Source organism: Lepisma saccharinum, chromosome 24 (assembly GCF_977018435.1).
Source record: "Lepisma saccharinum chromosome 24, izLepSacc3.1, whole genome shotgun sequence".
Lineage (NCBI taxonomy): Eukaryota > Metazoa > Arthropoda > Insecta > Zygentoma > Lepismatidae > Lepisma > Lepisma saccharinum.
This window is the reverse complement of record NC_139252.1, coordinates 45573084-45595539: the sequence shown is the minus strand read 5'-3', so window position 1 is coordinate 45595539 and position 22456 is coordinate 45573084. Positions and strand designations below refer to the sequence as shown.

General features: G+C 39.8%; 1 protein-coding gene across 1 annotated transcript in view; it reads right to left on the bottom strand.

Moving 5' to 3' along the window:
- The window catches only part of LOC145978174 (uncharacterized), a 49477-nt gene that overhangs the window by 7720 nt on the left and 19301 nt on the right, over window positions 1-22456 (bottom strand). The window contains exons 5-9 of the mRNA XM_083110614.1: window positions 22174-22299; window positions 21175-21362; window positions 19394-20671; window positions 16137-16226; window positions 932-1074 (exon numbers count right to left, since the gene is read on the bottom strand). Of these exons, the coding sequence (XP_082966740.1) occupies window positions 932-1074; window positions 16137-16226; window positions 19394-20671; window positions 21175-21362; window positions 22174-22299 (1825 nt within the window). The remainder of the gene's footprint in view (window positions 1-931; window positions 1075-16136; window positions 16227-19393; window positions 20672-21174; window positions 21363-22173; window positions 22300-22456) is intronic.

Genomic DNA, 22456 nt, shown 5'->3' with positions numbered 1-22456 from the left:
GGCACCCTAGCTTGCGCCTTAGACCGTACGCCCACATACCTCTTAATAACAACCAAAATTAATTTGAGTTAATAAATTTAAATATATATATATAATAAATCCTTATCGAAAACGATGTAAAATAAGTCTAAAAATTAATGTAAGCCCACTTGGCACTAGAGTTGGAAGTGGTCGGAAAGAAACCGTCTTTTTTTGGAAAATAACTGAGTTTTTTCCGCTGCTTTTTTGGTTGGGGTTTTTTCGGCTTTTTTCACAAAGTGTAATTATTAACAGTCGATTAACTATGTACGTATGTGCTTGCTGCAATCTTATCAGAGCACTGGGTGTTTAACCACTAGGCTTGCGAACCTTAAAATAAAATTCCGGAAGATTTCTTTACAGTCTTCAAACCCTTCATATTAAAATGTTTTGAAGACTAATGTCCTGAATATCACCTGTTTGTTATCTGTTTCTGGTCTTGCTACTGTAAATACAAAATTGAATCAACTTTGTCAAAACAACGTAGCAACCACAATTTGTAAGTAAACAAAACAAAATTAAGCCCCCTTAACACTAAAACAAAATTCTTCAAAATTAAATACCATAAAACGATAATAATAATAAAAATATGATATTCAATCTCGCTATTCCTAGAGATAAAGTTTCTGCCGGGAGACCGGAAGAGTGAGTTCGATTCCCGGAGGGTTGTCAAGCCTATGAACCGCCCAGGCTGTAGCAAGAAAATAATAACAAGAAAACAAATAATAATCCTGGGATACACTTCATCCATCCTCGGTCTCAAGCGCAACAAAACTCTGGTGTGACAGAGAATAAGGAAGTGTTTTGCTTATTGGAAAGAGCGGGTTTCGAAAGTTGGGACACCCGTGCAAACCTTCATACCTCTCGCAGCCGCTGTCAGATTGTTTATGGGTTGACAACGAAGCGTGCTTACCGATCTCCAATCTTCCGCAACTCCTTCTGAGTCTTCATGTAATGCACTTCTAGGAAATACCTATTCGACCGCATACGTGACCTTATGGCGCTGTTGTTGCTTTTCACAACTTGAAGGTGGAACGCGATGTCATCGACCTCATTCTGCAATGTAAAAGCACAAGATTGAAGAAAGAGCCGAAAGGCTATGCCAGACATGGGAGGCGGGAGGGGTGTCGAACAGATTCGTCGCCCCCTGGAAACTTGCATGTTCATTTCACCTTTGAAAAAAACAGAAACCTTGTTATTTTTATTGTTACTAACAGAAATAAAATTCAGTTAGTTGATGTTCGAACAGAATAACGAAATGAAATGTGTTAAATCGAAAAATATGAGTGTAAAGTACAGGAACCAGTTTATATTTTCATACTCTTCCATTTAGCTACATCAAAGGTCTCCCCGATAGCGCAGCGGTAGCGTCGCCGCCTTGTAATAGGGGTCACGGGTTCGATACCCGGTGGAGGCACATAGTGGTTCGGATCCCACTTTAACTGTAGGTCCAGTCCCGATTAGCTTTACTGTGCATAAAAGTAGTGTATATTGGGCGTTTCTACGCAGTACTTAGTAGGTATTGTCTTTTTTTATCAATTGAAAATCAGTTTTTGACATATTTTGACAATTTTTTGTCGATGTTTTAGCGTTTGACGATTTTTCAGTGCAATTTTCACCGCATCTCATTTTTTTCCCACTCGTACTTGGTAGGTATGCATTTGTAGCCTCTTTTTTATCAATTGAAAATCAGTTTTTGACATATTTTGACACATTTTTGTCGATGTTTTAGCGTTTAGCGATGTTTTTGTAAAATTTCCTATTTTTCTTTTTTTTCCCACTCGTACTTGATACGAATGCCACGATCTTACGTGATATAACTTAACCTATTCATTTTTTTTCGTGCTAAACTACACGAGAGCCTCTACGTGCTTTGACCTACTTTAGAGTAGAACCATAAAGACAGAGCTGCAACCGAAAGTGAGGCTCGAAGTGAGGCTCGACTTAATAGTTTGCTCTTGTAAGACATAAGCCTTATTTTCTCGCAGTGTTGCCAACATTTTACTCGAAATAAAATCACCAAGGTTTTTTTCTTGGTCTAACCTATGTTATTGAACTGCGTCGTCACGTCCAAACCTGCATGACTTCCGAACACTATTGGTTTTATTCATATTTTTTCTTACGTATAGGTGTATATGATGAATCCCCAAACAGATTTTTCCTAAGTCTTACTGTTTCCAAGATAACCCCACTTCCGGTTGCCATTTTGGATTTCTGAACATAGGTTCTATTCATACTTTTTCTCACGTATAGGTGTACCTGATGAATCTGCAAACAGATTTTTCCTAAGTCTTACAGTTTCCAAGATAACCCCACTTCCGGTCGCCATTTTGGATTTCCGAACATAGGTTCTATTCATATTTTACTTACATATAGGCGTACGTGACGAATCCGCAAACAGATTTTTTCTAAGTCTTACCGTTTCAAAGATAACCCCACTTCCGGTCGCCATTTTGGATTTCCGAGCATAGGTTCTATTCATATTTTACTTACATATAGGCGTACATGACGAATCCGCAAACAGATTTTTCCTAAGTCTCACCGTTTCCAGTAGACCTAGTGGCCCGGTTCAACGCCCGAAAGTGAGGCTCGGTGAGGCTCGGTGGGGCTCGCCAAACCTCAAAAACTCACTTTCTCTCCACGTTCCGCGCCTTATTTATTGCGCTAACGATGTTTCACAGCGTAGAAAACAGCACCAAAACATCAAAAACTCATTTTGATTATTTGGAGCTCACCAAAACCTCAAAAACTTATTTTTATTAATTGAGGTTCACCAAACCTCAAAAACTCTCATTTTCTCTCCATGTTTAGCGCCTTTATTTGTTGCGCTGACACAACGTGATGAGTAAATAATGCAGTTTCTTATCCTTGAAGGATGAATGCACCTTATCGTAATTTTCCAAGCCCCGGTCAAATGTTTGTATATCGTGACCTTTGTAAACCTCTCTCTCGGGAACGATGTGCCACACACACGCGCGTGCACGCCTATATTGTGACGCAAACAAACAAACAAACAAATAATATTTTTTTTTAAGATTCCTGGCCCCCTAACCCCACTTCCGGTCGCCATTTTGGATTTCCGAGCATAGGTTCTATTCATATTTTACTTACATATAGGCGTACGTGATGAATCAGCAAACAGATTTTTCCTAAGTTTTACTGTTTCCAAGATAACCCCACTTCCGGTCGCTATTTTGGATTTCCGATCATAGCTTCTATTCATACTTTTTCTTACATATAGGTGTATACGATGAATCACCAAACAGATTTTTCCTAAGTCTTACTGTTTCCAAGATAACCCCACTTCCGGTCGCTATTTTGAATTTCCGAACATAGGTTCTATTCATATTTTACTTACATATAGGCGTTCGTGGTGAATCAGCAAACAGATTTTTCCTAAGTCTTACTGTTTCTAAGATAATCCTACTTCCGGTCGCTATTTTGGATTTCCGAACATAGGTTCTATTCATATTTTACTCACGTATAGGCGTACGTGATGAATCCGCAAACAGATTTTTCCTAAGTCATGAATTGGAGGGTTCTATGGCAACTTATATTAATTCTCGTAAGAGAACAGAAAACACAAAAAAAAAAAAAAAACAATACTGTGGTCACTACAACAAATAGTCTTCTTCAACCCCTATCCAACAAACCAAAAAAAAAATCATCATCCTAACTAGAACCATGTAACTAACATTGTGATGACTCATATTAAGTACCTCTTAATTGTATTACTTATAAGGGTATACTATTGCACAACGTTTTTGCAACAAGTTATTACGTAACATTGTGATGACTCATATCTAATGCTCTTTGTTGTATTAACTATAAGGGAGTAAACTATTACACAACATATTGCATGAGTCATATCTAACGTGGCGTCTTCTGATTGGTTAATTATTACAGGTGTTTTCAATACGGTCCGCGTTTTTATTATATAAGACGGCATACACTGCAGATCAGTCAGTCTCGTGAGAGCAGCCGAAGAGTACGGACGTCCTGTTGCAGCGCTCCTCGTTTTTGTAAAAAAAATAGGTATTTAACTTTCTTTGAAGCTACATACCATCTATTATTTCAAGTTCAAAGGTGTTTCACGTGGTTTTTCATAGTAATTTCGACCAGATTGAATTTTGACGTGATCGTGCATTTTCTATTTCACCTCAAAAAATTCTATATAAATAACATACCTGAAAATTGTATCGCTATATACTAGATTTTTTGATTTCTGTGATTTTCGAAAAAGCAATGGCATCCACCACCAGTTTCAATCGTAAAAATGATAAAACTGAATGTGTTACTTGTGGGAAGCTAATCTCAAGGAACAATTTATCGGTACACAGGGCAAGATGTAGCGAAACAGGTTCGAGAATTAATTGTTCGTTACCTTCTAAGTCTTGTGCTCGATGCGGAAAGATGATCAGCATTACAAATTTAAGTAAACATCTCAAAATTTGCAAACCATCGACCGAACGAGGAACAGTGAAAAGAAAAATCGATGATCCAGGAACCGAAGCTTCCACTTCCAAGCAAATTAAATTATCGAATGAACGCAAACCAATTAGATCTGCATTCAACGACCAACTCCAGGATTTTTCAATTAAGTCAGAACCAGGCCGTGACATCCTTAGTTTCTTGGATGAAACGAAAACACCTGTACTAAATATTTTGAAAGATAAACTTGAAAACAACTCTATAAAAGTATATGTTGTTCTGTTTTCCGAATACGAGAAAGTCGATGGCACAACGAGTATTTTTTATCATCGTACAAAAAACCAGACACTTTATTTTGCTGACGTCGAAAATTTGGACAACTTCTATTATAAAGTTTCCAACGAGCTGGTTAAGAAACACGACGATTTCGAGGCTAAAGGGTCGGGATGGTCTCTATGCGGAAGTCCTCACACGTTAACCGTTTACGTGAACCGATTCTCGCCTCTTCGCGCTTCCAGCTACGTTCCTCTTCCACCGAACATTCAACACAAGAGGGCCGTGTTAAATATACAGAACAGCGATAACAAGTGTTTTCTCTGGTGTATATTGGCTGCACTGCATCCTGTTTATTGGTCAAATCATCCAGAACAGGTTTCTAATTACAAACAATACGAGACCGACTTTCAAAGTGTAATGTCTGGCATCGAATACCCGGTGACATTGTCGGATATAACAAAGTTCGAAAATCGTGCCGGAAAACGCATCGCTATTAATGTATATTCCTTCACGTCAGATAAATATCTCGTGCACCCCGTCAGGATAAGCGATATCGACGATGACGATGCTCGTGTGATTAATCTTCTTCTAATTTCAAACGAGGATGTTCATCACTACACGCTAATTCGTTCACTATCACGTTTGGTCAAAAGTCAAACTACCAAGCATGAACATTGCATCGAAGTTTGCCCGAGATGCCTAACCACGTTCGACGATCGAAAACAACTCGATTATCAAAATTACACTGGACGTCAAATTGCTATCGAGAAACTTGCCGAACATAAAATTTATTGCGGTGACAACAGACCGGCTAGAATGTTGATGCCCGAAACGAACGAAGTCGAAGAATTCAAAATGCACAAGGCATTGTTGGAACATCCCGCAATCATCGTCGCAGATTTCGAGTCTTTCCTGAAACCACTCTCCTACTGCGAACCGGATCCCGAATTTTCCTCCACAACGCCGTACCAACTTCATCAACCTAATAGTTTCGGCTATGTTGTTGTGCGACGTGATAAAATAAATGAAGCATATATATACCGCGGGCCAAATGTAATCGAACACTTCCTGGAAAAAATGGTGGAGGAGGTTGAGGTAATTGGTAGCGTACTGCTTACATCAAAACCGATGGCACCTTTAACTGAAAATGAACTTCAAAATTACAATTCCACTGAGGTGTGTCCGGTATGTGATCAAAGTTTCACTGATGAGAACAAAAAAATATTCCACCACGATCATTTCAGCGGAAACTACATAGGTGGAATTTGCAACACGTGCAATCTTAAAATCCAGAAACCTAAATTCATCCCCATATTCTTTCACAACGGAAGCGGATATGATTTTCACCACCTGGTGAGACATCTTGGCTACGATCCGAAACGTATAGGTGTCTTGGCCGAGAATGAAGAACGCTACATTAGTCTCAGCAAGCAAGTGTCGATTCCGGGAACGAAAAATACAATCGAGATGCGCTTTCTGGATTCGTATAGATTTCTCTCTGCCAGCCTGGACGCTTTAGCGAACAAACTCACCGACGATCAATTCAAAATAACTAGAGCTAGTTTTCCCAACGTAGACATAGAACTCGTTAGACGTAAAGGGATTTATCCTTACGAATACGTTAGTGATGGTTCTAAATTTAACGACGACGCTCTCCCACTTCCAAGAGAATTTTACAGCAGACTCAGAGAGAAAGGAATCACGGACGAAGAATACCAACATGCGCAACTCATGTGGGAGAAATTAGAATGTAGGACACTCGGAGACTACCACGACGCATACTTAAAATTAGACGTGACGATACTTGCGGATGTTTTTCAAGCGTTCAGGAAAACGGCAACGAATATTTATAAATTAGATCCAGCGTATTTCTACAGCCTACCGGGATTAGCGTGGTCGGCAATGTTATTCCAGACAAAGGTCAAGCTGGAACTGATATCGCACGTTGACATGTTGCTATTTATCGAAAGAGGGATACGAGGTGGAATGGTGCAATGCGTACAGAGACATGCAAAAGCTAATAACGTACACATGAAAGAAGATTACGATTCAAATCGTGCATCGAATTACATCTTCTACGCCGACGTTAATAATCTCTACGGACATGCCATGGTTCAGAAACTTCCTTACGGAGGATTCGAATGGATAGATCCCACTTCGATAGACATTATTCATTTCGACGATAGCGAGTGTGGTTTCTTCGCAGAGGTAGATCTCCAATTCTCCGACCACCTGCACGACACGTTTTCGGATTTGCCTCCGACTCCCGAAATCAAATGTCCACCCGACTCGGTTCAGGACAAGCTTTTGTTAACATTGGACCCTAAACAGAGATACGTCGTCCACTACAAGAATCTCCGGTTTTTGATTGGGAAGGGTGTTCAGATAGTAAATGTTAGAAGAATACTGAAGTTTAAACATTCCACGTGGTTAAGACCTTACATAGAAACTAACACACAACATAGAACAGCTGCCACTTCCGATTTAGACAAGGACTTCTTTAAATTAATGAACAATGCGGTGTACGGAAAGACCATGGAGAATGTTAGAAAGCACGTAGACGTGAAATTAATTTCCGATAAGAATAAATGTCGGAAGTGGATAGCCGATCCTAGATTCAAGTCGAGAAAAATTTACAACGAGAATTTGGCACTTTTCAATCTAGATATAAAATTGATGAAATTCAGAAAACCAATTTACGTTGGCGCAACGGTTCTTGACTTGTCGAAACTTTACATGTTCGAATTTCATTACGACGTGATGAAACCCTTCTACAATGATAAGATATCACTTTTGTACACGGACACCGACAGCTTCATTTACAGCATACAAACACCTAACCTATACGAAGACGTAAAAAATCCTTCCATGCTTGAGTATTTCGATACTTCTGCGTATCCTCAACCCAACAGATTTGGGATTCCATCTCGTAACAAAAAAGTCCTAGGTAAACTGAAAGATGAATGTAACGGTGATATTATTGTCGAGTTCGCGGGACAACGTTGCAACGTTTTTGAAAGTCGTTGATTTTGTTTCTGTATTTTCCGTCGTTGGGTTTCCTCGTCACGTCGATCGTCGCGAATCCGAAATCGTCCCTGTTCCAGCAAGAAGAGCAACGTTCCGAAAATTGATTGATCAACAGGCCGTTGAGTTTAGATAACATGGAAGGTAGAAATTCATGATCTGCCTTGCGGTGTACAGTCTCCATTGTTTGCTTTCGGAAACCAAAGAGATTCATTGTCCTTGCTAGTTTTTTATTGTGTATGTGATAATTTGAGACAGTCAAAGTTTTTTTTTATTTTAGTTATAGTTATTTAAGTTTATTTTTTTTTTCAATTGCATTGCCTACAATTTTTACTATTTTCTAAACGATAGTGTCCCCAAGGCAACGTGTGGATTCCACAAGACAAAATACATCTTTTATCGTCGTGCGGATCTAATGCTACTTTCCTAACTTCGTTTGTTGTAATCACGTGGTCTACACTTTGGATTCTTTGTTCTATACTTAGTATCGTCGATTGTGAGTAAAGGCAATCGATGTAATCGTGGAAGGTGAGTTTGTTCTCCACCGTATTCTTGCCCACACCTTTTGCTTTCTTCGTAATGCTACTCTCTGTTCTCATGGCATACATCTTCGAACGCAAACCCGCGAACTCGACAATAATATCACCGTTACATTCATCTTTCAGTTTACCTAGGACTTTTTTGTTACGAGATGGAATCCCAAATCTGTTGGGTTGAGGATACGCAGAAGTATCGAAATACTCAAGCATGGAAGGATTTTTTACGTCTTCGTATAGGTTAGGTGTTTGTATGCTGTAAATGAAGCTGTCGGTGTCCGTGTACAAAAGTGATATCTTATCATTGTAGAAGGGTTTCATCACGTCGTAATGAAATTCGAACATGTAAAGTTTCGACAAGTCAAGAACCGTTGCGCCAACGTAAATTGGTTTTCTGAATTTCATCAATTTTATATCTAGATTGAAAAGTGCCAAATTCTCGTTGTAAATTTTTCTCGACTTGAATCTAGGATCGGCTATCCACTTCCGACATTTATTCTTATCGGAAATTAATTTCACGTCTACGTGCTTTCTAACATTCTCCATGGTCTTTCCGTACACCGCATTGTTCATTAATTTAAAGAAGTCCTTGTCTAAATCGGAAGTGGCAGCTGTTCTATGTTGTGTGTTAGTTTCTATGTAAGGTCTTAACCACGTGGAATGTTTAAACTTCAGTATTCTTCTAACATTTACTATCTGAACACCCTTCCCAATCAAAAACCGGAGATTCTTGTAGTGGACGACGTATCTCTGTTTAGGGTCCAATGTTAACAAAAGCTTGTCCTGAACCGAGTCGGGTGGACATTTGATTTCGGGAGTCGGAGGCAAATCCGAAAACGTGTCGTGCAGGTGGTCGGAGAATTGGAGATCTACCTCTGCGAAGAAACCACACTCGCTATCGTCGAAATGAATAATGTCTATCGAAGTGGGATCTATCCATTCGAATCCTCCGTAAGGAAGTTTCTGAACCATGGCATGTCCGTAGAGATTATTAACGTCGGCGTAGAAGATGTAATTCGATGCACGATTTGAATCGTAATCTTCTTTCATGTGTACGTTATTAGCTTTTGCATGTCTCTGTACGCATTGCACCATTCCACCTCGTATCCCTCTTTCGATAAATAGCAACATGTCAACGTGCGATATCAGTTCCAGCTTGACCTTTGTCTGGAATAACATTGCCGACCACGCTAATCCCGGTAGGCTGTAGAAATACGCTGGATCTAATTTATAAATATTCGTTGCCGTTTTCCTGAACGCTTGAAAAACATCCGCAAGTATCGTCACGTCTAATTTTAAGTATGCGTCGTGGTAGTCTCCGAGTGTCCTACATTCTAATTTCTCCCACATGAGTTGCGCATGTTGGTATTCTTCGTCCGTGATTCCTTTCTCTCTGAGTCTGCTGTAAAATTCTCTTGGAAGTGGGAGAGCGTCGTCGTTAAATTTAGAACCATCACTAACGTATTCGTAAGGATAAATCCCTTTACGTCTAACGAGTTCTATGTCTACGTTGGGAAAACTAGCTCTAGTTATTTTGAATTGATCGTCGGTGAGTTTGTTCGCTAAAGCGTCCAGGCTGGCAGAGAGAAATCTATACGAATCCAGGAAGCGCATCTCGATTGTATTTTTCGTTCCCGGAATCGACACTTGCTTGCTGAGACTAATGTAGCGTTCTTCATTCTCGGCCAAGACACCTATACGTTTCGGATCGTAGCCAAGATGTCTCACCAGGTGGTGAAAATCATATCCGCTTCCGTTGTGAAAGAATATGGGGATGAATTTAGGTTTCTGGATTTTAAGATTGCACGTGTTGCAAATTCCACCTATGTAGTTTCCGCTGAAATGATCGTGGTGGAATATTTTTTTGTTCTCATCAGTGAAACTTTGATCACATACCGGACACACCTCAGTGGAATTGTAATTTTGAAGTTCATTTTCAGTTAAAGGTGCCATCGGTTTTGATGTAAGCAGTACGCTACCAATTACCTCAACCTCCTCCACCATTTTTTCCAGGAAGTGTTCGATTACATTTGGCCCGCGGTATATATATGCTTCATTTATTTTATCACGTCGCACAACAACATAGCCGAAACTATTAGGTTGATGAAGTTGGTACGGCGTTGTGGAGGAAAATTCGGGATCCGGTTCGCAGTAGGAGAGTGGTTTCAGGAAAGACTCGAAATCTGCGACGATGATTGCGGGATGTTCCAACAATGCCTTGTGCATTTTGAATTCTTCGACTTCGTTCGTTTCGGGCATCAACATTCTAGCCGGTCTGTTGTCACCGCAATAAATTTTATGTTCGGCAAGTTTCTCGATAGCAATTTGACGTCCAGTGTAATTTTGATAATCGAGTTGTTTTCGATCGTCGAACGTGGTTAGGCATCTCGGGCAAACTTCGATGCAATGTTCATGCTTGGTAGTTTGACTTTTGACCAAACGTGATAGTGAACGAATTAGCGTGTAGTGATGAACATCCTCGTTTGAAATTAGAAGAAGATTAATCACACGAGCATCGTCATCGTCGATATCGCTTATCCTGACGGGGTGCACGAGATATTTATCTGACGTGAAGGAATATACATTAATAGCGATGCGTTTTCCGGCACGATTTTCGAACTTTGTTATATCCGACAATGTCACCGGGTATTCGATGCCAGACATTACACTTTGAAAGTCGGTCTCGTATTGTTTGTAATTAGAAACCTGTTCTGGATGATTTGACCAATAAACAGGATGCAGTGCAGCCAATATACACCAGAGAAAACACTTGTTATCGCTGTTCTGTATATTTAACACGGCCCTCTTGTGTTGAATGTTCGGTGGAAGAGGAACGTAGCTGGAAGCGCGAAGAGGCGAGAATCGGTTCACGTAAACGGTTAACGTGTGAGGACTTCCGCATAGAGACCATCCCGACCCTTTAGCCTCGAAATCGTCGTGTTTCTTAACCAGCTCGTTGGAAACTTTATAATAGAAGTTGTCCAAATTTTCGACGTCAGCAAAATAAAGTGTCTGGTTTTTTGTACGATGATAAAAAATACTCGTTGTGCCATCGACTTTCTCGTATTCGGAAAACAGAACAACATATACTTTTATAGAGTTGTTTTCAAGTTTATCTTTCAAAATATTTAGTACAGGTGTTTTCGTTTCATCCAAGAAACTAAGGATGTCACGGCCTGGTTCTGACTTAATTGAAAAATCCTGGAGTTGGTCGTTGAATGCAGATCTAATTGGTTTGCGTTCATTCGATAATTTAATTTGCTTGGAAGTGGAAGCTTCGGTTCCTGGATCATCGATTTTTCTTTTCACTGTTCCTCGTTCGGTCGATGGTTTGCAAATTTTGAGATGTTTACTTAAATTTGTAATGCTGATCATCTTTCCGCATCGAGCACAAGACTTAGAAGGTAACGAACAATTAATTCTCGAACCTGTTTCGCTACATCTTGCCCTGTGTACCGATAAATTGTTCCTTGAGATTAGCTTCCCACAAGTAACACATTCAGTTTTATCATTTTTACGATTGAAACTGGTGGTGGATGCCATTGCTTTATCGAAAATCACAGAAATCAAAAAATCTAGTATATAGCGATACAATTTTCAGGTATGTTATTTATATAGAATTTTTTGAGGTGAAATAGAAAATGCACGATCACGTCAAAATTCAATCTGGTCGAAATTACTATGAAAAACCACGTGAAACACCTTTGAACTTGAAATAATAGATGGTATGTAGCTTCAAAGAAAGTTAAATACCTATTTTTTTTACAAAAACGAGGAGCGCTGCAACAGGACGTCCGTACTCTTCGGCTGCTCTCACGAGACTGACTGATCTGCAGTGTATGCCGTCTTATATAATAAAAACGCGGACCGTATTGAAAACACCTGTAATAATTAACCAATGAAATTTATATTATATTAAAATTATATTAAAGAGGAAATAAAAAGTAGGCTTAATTCAGGAAATGCATGTTACTTCTCTCTTCATAAACTTTTGTCTTCTCGTTTAATATCTAAGAATCTAAAAGTTAAAATATACAAAACCGTAATTTTGCCTGTAGTATTATATGGGTGTGAAACTTGGTCCCTTACATTGAAAGAGGAACATAAATTGAGAGTATTTGAAAATAGGATCCTTAGGAAAATATTTGGACCTAAAAGGGATGAGGAGACAGGTGAGTGGAGAAGGTTACATAATTTAGAACTACATAATTTGTATTCATGTCCAGACATTATTAGAATAATTAAATCAAGAAGACTTAGGTGGGCAGGCCATGTGGCACGAATGGGAGAGGAAAGAGGAGTTCACAGGATTCTTGTTGGGAAACCTGATGGTAAGAGACCAGTAGGAAGGCCAAGACGAAGATGGAGGGACAACGTCGAGATGGACCTAAGGGAAATCGGTAGGGATGGAAAAGAGTATATAGATCTTGCTCAAGATAGGGACAGATGGAAGGCCTGTGTTGCTGCAGCCATGAACCTTCAGGTTTAAGAAGGCTAGAGAGTTAGTTAGTTAGTTAATAATTAACCAATCAGAAGACGCCACGTTAGATATGACTCATGCAATATGTTGTGTAATAGTTTACTCCCTTATAGTTAATACAACAAAGAGCATTAGATATGAGTCATCACAATGTTACGTAATAACTTGTTGCAAAAACGTTGTGCAATAGTATACCCTTATAAGTAATACAATTAAGAGGTACTTAATATGAGTCATCACAATGTTAGTTACATGGTTCTAGTTAGGATGATGATTTTTTTTTTGGTTTGTTGGATAGGGGTTGAAGAAGACTATTTGTTGTAGTGACCACAGTATTGTTTTTTTTTTTTTTTGTGTTTTCTGTTCTCTTACGAGAATTAATATAAGTTGCCATAGAACCCTCCAATTCATGACTTAGGAAAAATCTGTTTGCGGATTCATCACGTACGCCTATACGTGAGTAAAATATGAATAGAACCTATGTTCGGAAATCCAAAATAGCGACCGGAAGTAGGATTATCTTAGAAACAGTAAGACTTAGGAAAAATCTGTTTGCTGATTCACCACGAACGCCTATATGTAAGTAAAATATGAATAGAACCTATGTTCGGAAATTCAAAATAGCGACCGGAAGTGGGGTTATCTTGGAAACAGTAAGACTTAGGAAAAATCTGTTTGGTGATTCATCGTATACACCTATATGTAAGAAAAAGTATGAATAGAAGCTATGATCGGAAATCCAAAATAGCGACCGGAAGTGGGGTTATCTTGGAAACAGTAAAACTTAGGAAAAATCTGTTTGCTGATTCATCACGTACGCCTATATGTAAGTAAAATATGAATAGAACCTATGCTCGGAAATCCAAAATGGCGACCGGAAGTGGGGTTAGGGGGCCAGGAATCTTAAAAAAAAATATTATTTGTTTGTTTGTTTGTTTGCGTCACAATATAGGCGTGCACGCGCGTGTGTGTGGCACATCGTTCCCGAGAGAGAGGTTTACAAAGGTCACGATATACAAACATTTGACCGGGGCTTGGAAAATTACGATAAGGTGCATTCATCCTTCAAGGATAAGAAACTGCATTATTTACTCATCACGTTGTGTCAGCGCAACAAATAAAGGCGCTAAACATGGAGAGAAAATGAGAGTTTTTGAGGTTTGGTGAACCTCAATTAATAAAAATAAGTTTTTGAGGTTTTGGTGAGCTCCAAATAATCAAAATGAGTTTTTGATGTTTTGGTGCTGTTTTCTACGCTGTGAAACATCGTTAGCGCAATAAATAAGGCGCGGAACGTGGAGAGAAAGTGAGTTTTTGAGGTTTGGCGAGCCCCACCGAGCCTCACCGAGCCTCACTTTCGGGCGTTGAACCGGGCCACTAGGTCTACTGGAAACGGTGAGACTTAGGAAAAATCTGTTTGCGGATTCGTCATGTACGCCTATATGTAAGTAAAATATGAATAGAACCTATGCTCGGAAATCCAAAATGGCGACCGGAAGTGGGGTTATCTTTGAAACGGTAAGACTTAGAAAAAATCTGTTTGCGGATTCGTCACGTACGCCTATATGTAAGTAAAATATGAATAGAACCTATGTTCGGAAATCCAAAATGGCGACCGGAAGTGGGGTTATCTTGGAAACTGTAAGACTTAGGAAAAATCTGTTTGCAGATTCATCAGGTACACCTATACGTGAGAAAAAGTATGAATAGAACCTATGTTCAGAAATCCAAAATGGCAACCGGAAGTGGGGTTATCTTGGAAACAGTAAGACTTAGGAAAAATCTGTTTGGGGATTCATCATATACACCTATACGTAAGAAAAAATATGAATAAAACCAATAGTGTTCGGAAGTCATGCAGGTTTGGACGTGACGACGCAGTTCAATAACATAGGTTAGACCAAGAAAAAAACCTTGGTGATTTTATTTCGAGTAAAATGTTGGCAACACTGCGAGAAAATAAGGCTTATGTCTTACAAGAGCAAACTATTAAGTCGAGCCTCACTTCGAGCCTCACTTTCGGTTGCAGCTCTGTCTTTATGGTTCTACTCTAAAGTAGGTCAAAGCACGTAGAGGCTCTCGTGTAGTTTAGCACGAAAAAAAAATGAATAGGTTAAGTTATATCACGTAAGATCGTGGCATTCGTATCAAGTACGAGTGGGAAAAAAAAGAAAAATAGGAAATTTTACAAAAACATCGCTAAACGCTAAAACATCGACAAAAATGTGTCAAAATATGTCAAAAACTGATTTTCAATTGATAAAAAAGAAGCTACAAATGCATACCTACCAAGTACGAGTGGGAAAAAAATGAGATGCGGTGAAAATTGCACTGAAAAATCGTCAAACGCTAAAACATCGACAAAAAATTGTCAAAATATGTCAAAAACTGATTTTCAATTGATAAAAAAAGACAATACCTACTAAGTACTGCGTAGAAACGCCCAATATACACTACTCATAAAGTGGACTTAAAATCACGAATCACTCAATCAAGCTACATCAAAGAATAAATGATTTCACGGTTTTCAAAATTCCGAAAATTGGTTTTATATGAGTTGCCATACAAGGAATTAAATTTCTCCCTAAGTTTTATAGCTTCTCCTTGAACGCAGTATGTTAAAAATTGTTGTGTTGGAGATTCATTCATCTTTTTGTGGATAGAGTAGAAAAGTCTCCAAAATACATAATGATAATAATAAATTAGAACAATATTTTAAACATTTTATTATTGCATGATCGTTAACCATAAACATGCTAATAATAATAATAATAATTATTATTGTTATTATTTCTACTATTTTATAAATGACTTGGAATTTGGCTCGGTGTCAACAACCCATCTGTTATGAAAACGAAAAGCCCCGACAAACTTTCCAATAACGTAGAAGACAGACATCAGGACGAAAACTTTCATTCGGAACGTTTCGCTAGTTTGTTCCTTGTCTCGACGCTACGGACCCTTTAAAACAGCAGTTTTCATTCTGTATGCATGTAGCCACAATTTCACATTTGCAACTGACAACATTTTTAGTAAGCTAAGGACAGGTATTGTGTAAACAATTGATGCAAGGACTTCCTTCTTTAATATACGAGTAAATATATTTCAAACACACGAAATAAGATGCGATACTTACGTGCGGGCGGATGGTGATAGAGAACGTATATAATTTCTACGATTTGATCATGTGATCATATGCAGGGCCAAGGCCCCTTAATATAACTAAACTCAACATGTGTCTCTGAGGTCTAATATACCAGGATAAAAGCTGAGATTGGATCCTATTTTAAAGCGCATATTCAGCTTTAATTAGCCTTGTATGCATAAAATTCCAAACTTTCGTAATAGGAATCGTTTATGCACGTACGTACCTCTTCCTGCATAAGCTCCTTCAGTAACTCCTCGTTTTCTTTGATGATCCGAGCGTAGAAGTTTATGTCAAGTGCTTCACTGCTTACAAGCTGAAATGAATCATGATGTAATTTTTATTTTAAAAATGTCAGAGGAAAATATACTTCAATTGTGTTTATAAATTTTGTTCCCAGCATCCCCAACGTATCAGTGCAGCTGGATGGAACCAAGACGAGACTTTTTCTCTTGGAGAGTATTCATCCATTTGTGATACTGATAAAGCCATGCTACAAGTTCATTTAGGCGAAAGCAGTTTAACAAGACCTACAGTGCAATTGAAATACCTTGACTTTACTCAGTCTATGCGGTGCATGTGCAGAATATCGTTACCAAGCATTTACTTTAGTAACATTTTTCAAAGGAATGGCTCGGATAGAAGTGGCGGCGATTGGGGGGGGGGTAGTTGCCCCCCCCCCTATTTGATACCTGTGCCCCTACACTGTGACCTCTTAATACTAAGCTTTGTCTGCCAAGAAAAAGTTGCCCCTACTGACCTGTAGATTTTTTTTGTGCTGTTTTAACGTACGCAAATGCTTCTCAACACCTGCGTGTGCTGTGATTAGTAATTTGGTTAGATCAAAACTTCAACCTAGTACAGGGCTGTCTGCATAATATCACGAAAATACTATATTTTAGATGGCGATGCTTTTTAATGACAGACTCAAGAGGAAGGGATGGGGCCATGGGTCCACCTCTTATATCCGCTCTTGTGTGTCAATGTACATACATGTTTTAACCTCTTCCTTCTCTTTGCATTGATATCAGTCCCTGAATGCGAACAAAAGAAAAGCCAAACTAATTTTGTTTCAAAACACATAAGTAGACATTCAAATATGTAAGTTATCACCAGAACCTTACTGGTTAACACTGGTTCGTTATTGCATACCCAAGTTGTCATGGGTTTAAGAACCTATTGATTTAGTCGTAAGGTACCTCGTGAGCTATTAGCGACTCTAATCTGGAGGTCGTCGCTTACTTACTTGGTAGACAATGTGTGGATAAACATAGGTCAGCTTTAGACTAGCTCAGTCGGTGAAATAAAATTAAGTGGATGCAGCTAATAGTCTAGGAGCTAGGAAAGTTCTGTTGGAATTTTGAGAGCCAGAAATTTTGTTTGTTTATATGATCTCTACCATGTGTAGTCATTCAAAAAGAAATTGATCACATGTTCTGACTTGTGGTCATTTTCTAGAAATTTCCGTCATCTTGAATTTTCGATGGATTTCTTCTTTAAATTTTTGTGGAGTTATATGGGAGAGTAGTATGTAATTTTATTGGTTTTCCAGCATGCTGAACTCAAAAAAAGCACTGAAAATGTTGAAGAAATAATAAAAAATTATATTCGTCCTAATATTTGGAAGGACGGGGGACATTAAGAAAGAAAAAATTAGTATTTCACATTATGTTGTATTTTTCATTTCCATCAAATATTATATTTAAACAACTGATGTTTTCAACTCTGCAAAGACACACTGTAGCTCGTAGGCACTTCTAGCAGGTACAGGGTGGAACAAAATCAGGAGGTTTTAAATGTTCTGTTGTTATTATGGGCTTGTAAGTTCTATCTTCTTCTATACAACCATAATGCAAAGGGTCCGGTGTTGGGTTGTTTTCCAGCGCATTCATCCATATATGACACTGAAGCTTGCTTTATGTGGAAGAGCACACTTGAAGACGGAGGACAAAGTATTGAAAAATTGACATTTTTTGCTTGGTGGTATTGCCCAAACCGCACATCGTCACAAGTTGATTTACAATAAATTGCTCTGTACATTGCACCATCTTTGTAGAAAGTCGAAAGAGTATTAAAAAATACTGGATATTCGTTCACTACTTTCTGTATAATACCCTTCGTTAGCCATAATAAACCAAGGAAACTACTTTATTCCAAGTAAATTGTATTTGCAACAGTTTAAATGTTTTGTTTATATATTTTTTTGGAGATATCTAGACTGTACCAGCCGTCTTGTCTCGTCTCGTGTCTCATCTCTCGTTTCGAGTTTCAAAAGGGCTGTTCCGTTGTGTCTCATTTCGTTACCAATACTCCAGTTCATGCATGTTTTATTTATCATAATTGCAAAGTTAATTCATCAGTAGCACCTGATCAGTTTTTGCATTACCAGTTGTGCGTGTGTGTAGTTAAAATGTGGGATATCTTTCGATATAAAATATGTGTTATTTATTGTTATGGGGAATTGGAAAAGTGGTTTTCGTTGAAACTGAAACCCCTCCCCCACACCCAAGAGAAATTATTGGTAATTTGTCTCTTCCCTACAGTAATACCTTCCGCCTCCACTGAATAACATAAATATATGAAGACTTATATTATGTACCAACCAGAAGCATAAATAAAACACATGTACGTCTTCATATGTTTATTTTTCCAATTAAAGATCACCAGTTGCATGTAATTGTTTGCAAGAAAATTTCCCGCAGAAAGTAACTGTAGAAGCAACTTACAGTTACTTTTCAAGCACCAATAATTGTAACGGAGTTACTATTTAAAATGAGTAACTGTAACTGTAACGTACTATTTAAAAAGTATCTTTCCAAACACTGGCAGAAGCCCACCGCGCCTCAGAGGGAGCGGTGCTGAACAAAGCGGACGCCGACAGACGAGTGACCGACCCAGGCGCAGAACAAGACGACCCAAGACGTAGTGCAGGAGTCCATTGCGCGGAAGATAGAAGAGAAAACGGCCTGCACAAGGAAAGACCACGACGACCAGGACCCAATGGCCCTCCGTCGCCTCTGTCATTAGTTAACTCACCCGAATCGGAGCGTCAAAGAATCCTCTGCGAAGGATTATGGTCTTCCAGCGTCTCCATTATCCTTAGGCCGCAGTGCAATACAACCTCGACGCAGAATCCCTTCTCAAAGGCCCAGGCGACCATCCATCGAGCTTAGTCTCCCAGTTTCCCCTCCATCTTTGGATCGAGGCGCTGCATGGCGTCCAAGAAGAGACGATACTCGAAGGCCACCGACGGCAAGTCAAGCAGAGGTCGTGTATGAGGGTCTTCCGTCCCCTCCGCTACAAACGGGCAGTACCAATACTCCAGCTTCAGACTTGCTCAATGAGTAACTAGAAACAGCCGTGGGTAAAATATAATTAAATGGGTGCGGCTAAGATAAGCTATAGACTTGCTCAGTGAGCACCTAGAAACAGCCGTGGGATAATGAAAATTAATTGGATGCGACTAAGGTAAAGCACACTTACCAAATCGAAGTGTGAATCCAGCGAGGTGGGGTCTGCGAAGTAACTGTCGGGATCATACCCTGGTGCTTGTCCACGAACATACCTCTTGATGTAGAGGACCCAACGGTGCATGTCTTGGAACAGTCGACCGAAGCGGTACTTTTCTATTTCGACGTAATCAGCGAAGAATCCATCCGCTCTCATACATCGACGGCCAAACATCTTCCTAACTGCTTCGGTCATGGATTCGAGCTCCTCCCTGCAGACTTCGTACATGACCGTACCCACCTTGTTTATATCGTCAATGTTCTCGGCAAAGGTGTATGACCGGAGTGCTAATGACCCGACGACTGGAAGCTCAAGATCGTCGGCTTCGACATCTTCCCCTGCTGCTTTACTGATCGCCGTCTTTACAAGGCTATGCATCTCTCTCAGCTTCTCCTTCTCTGCTTTCTCTCTTTCTTCTCGTTCTCTCTTTTGTATATTGTCCAATCTGTACTTTTGCGTCTCCTCTTCTATCCTCCTCAGACTTGCTTCGTACTTATCTTCACGTTCCGGGACTCCGGTTGATCTGGGCTGACGATCTCTACTAGGTTCCTCGCCCGAGGTGTCTGGTTCCGAGGGATCGGGACTGGATCCTGCAGGTGCTGTGGCCAAAGAGGCTGGTGCAAGTCTTGTTTCTTCTGGAGGCACCGGAATGCTAGTTGAAGTAGGAACAGGCACGAGCGAGGCACTTGGCATCCTGGTCTCTCCAGGTCTTTCGAAACTTCTGAGGAACTTTTCCACTTCTTCATTCATGGCCTCGACATCAGATATGGAGATGGCTGGTGCTTCTAGGGGAGGGAGAGTCGGAGTCCATGCACGCCGAGGGAGTCGTGGGTCGGTGGGTGACAAAGGGTGTTCCCACGTTTTCACCCTCGCCATCTCCTCTTTGGTGGGGCGGGTTAGCGCTATAGCCTTGACGGGTTTCTTCTTCTTCTTATCTTTCTTCAGGGGTGGGGGAGGTCTTTCCTTCCTGGGCAGCAGACTCCTCTCTTCCGCTTCTCTCTCGATGTCCTCGAAGAGTTCTGAGAACGCGTCCGCAATGATGTCCGTTTCGTCCCTGAACTGGGGCGATTCGATCTCCCGCTCAAATGCCTGCGACGGAAGAGGTCTTTCTGCCTGTCGCCTGGTTCTTTCCCGTTCTTCCACCTCCCTGAATCCTCTCGATACAAACTCTTCATACTTCAACCTCATTATCTCTTTAGATTCGTCCACCATACGTCGAATTCGAGCACCGTTCTGTTCTGCTTCTTGCAACTGTAAATTAAATATATATTACTAACTCTCTGTATCCAAATAGTTCTCTTGCTAACCTCAGTGGTGGAGTGATTATTTCAGGGTCCCGGGTTCGAATCCCGATCTGGACATGAGTGTTTTTTAATGTCCCTTCATCAATTTCATCATATTATGATCATCACTCATCTTAATCTTTGCGATTAGTAAAAAGTGGCAGAAAAGCGAAGTTATATAAACCAGATATCCACAAAACTTTCATATTGGTCCATGGCAAACATTAAATTCGTAACGAAAAATGTTCCTGACCGGAATCTCACTAATTCACTATTATCAAAATGTACGTGCTATTAATTAATTTGCTGCATGGCTTACCAAATTGCTTGTTAGAGCCTACTTAGAAATCATTTCCTTGTTTCAAACTTTGCCAGCGTTATCTTTTAAAGGTTTACCTCTCCAGAGTCAAATTTAACAAAGCCAGCCCTTTCGTACTCGGACAGTAACAAGTAAAGGAACAGGAATTTTACCAGCGCCTGCATTGGCCTGTAGATTCTCTCCTTCTCTTCCCAGCTTCCTTGGTAAGCCTCGGGGATTGGTAGATCGCAGCAGAGGAAGTACAGGAGGATCATGGCGTGTTCGTTCCTGTTGACTCTCTCGTCCTCATCCAGAGTTGGTCTCTTCAGCCGCTTCAGCACTTCCATCACCTGGCTCTGAACTGCAGGAGATGAAAGAATAGTCACATCTCCATATCCACAGTACTACAGTCAGGTATTGGTATATTGAAACTGAAGATTTGCTATCGCTCAACTCAGCTATATCGTGGACTTAGCCTATAGCTCCTAAGTATATGAAATAAATAGCTATATCAGAAAATGTCAATGCCTCATGCTGTTGATAATCAGTATATTCTCCACAATATTGCGTTATTATTTTCCTAATTTTAAAAATCAAATTTCGAGGGACTCAGTGAGTTATACGTGTTATATGTTCCCAAGTGTAACCACAAAATCCTGAATTTCTTTGTCTTTCTCCGTGACGATCTTGCATCAATGTGGTACAACCACGTAGTACAACTTCAGGTGGTTCGGATTGTGGTAGGTCATCATCCAAAATGTCAAATTTACATATTTTACCTACCTACCTGTAGCACTGACAAGGTACTATCCCTTCTATGTATACTTCCACTAAGTTTCGATAAATTTCTTCCATAGGAGTGCCTTTACGGCAAAAGAAAAGCCTGATTATGCATCGTTGTTGAATGGTTGTTATCTTCAGTTTTATATTTGCCTTCAGTGTGGAGTACTTCTTTCAAACTAATAGCGATATATTTATCCTAAATTAAATTTTTCCATTAACTTTAAACACCCTCCTCGTATTTCCACAATGCAATATTAAACTTTCATATTTTTAACAGTATCGTGCTCATATATGGAAGATACAACACAATTCTCTTTAGGCATCAAGATGTTGATCCCAGAGCTATTTCAAACACTAGTCGCTGTTGAAAGTGAGGCAACTGTACGTACCGTGCAGAGGCAGGCTGTGAGCGTCCATGACGGTGTTGATGTCACAGCAGATAGTTTTGAAGATGGTGTCCTGCTGGTGGAATGCTTGTTGCCCCTCTTCGTATGTCCACATTGAGCCTTCCTGCACTGAAAATAAAAGGAGAAAAGCTTGTGGTAACTTCGACCTCCAGTCAGTGCTCTGAAGCGGAAATTTATAGAAAGAGCCATGGGTGTCCGGAAGGGGGGGGGGACAAGTAGGGGGACGTTCCACCCCTGGAAAATGAAAGTCAACCAAAAAATATAT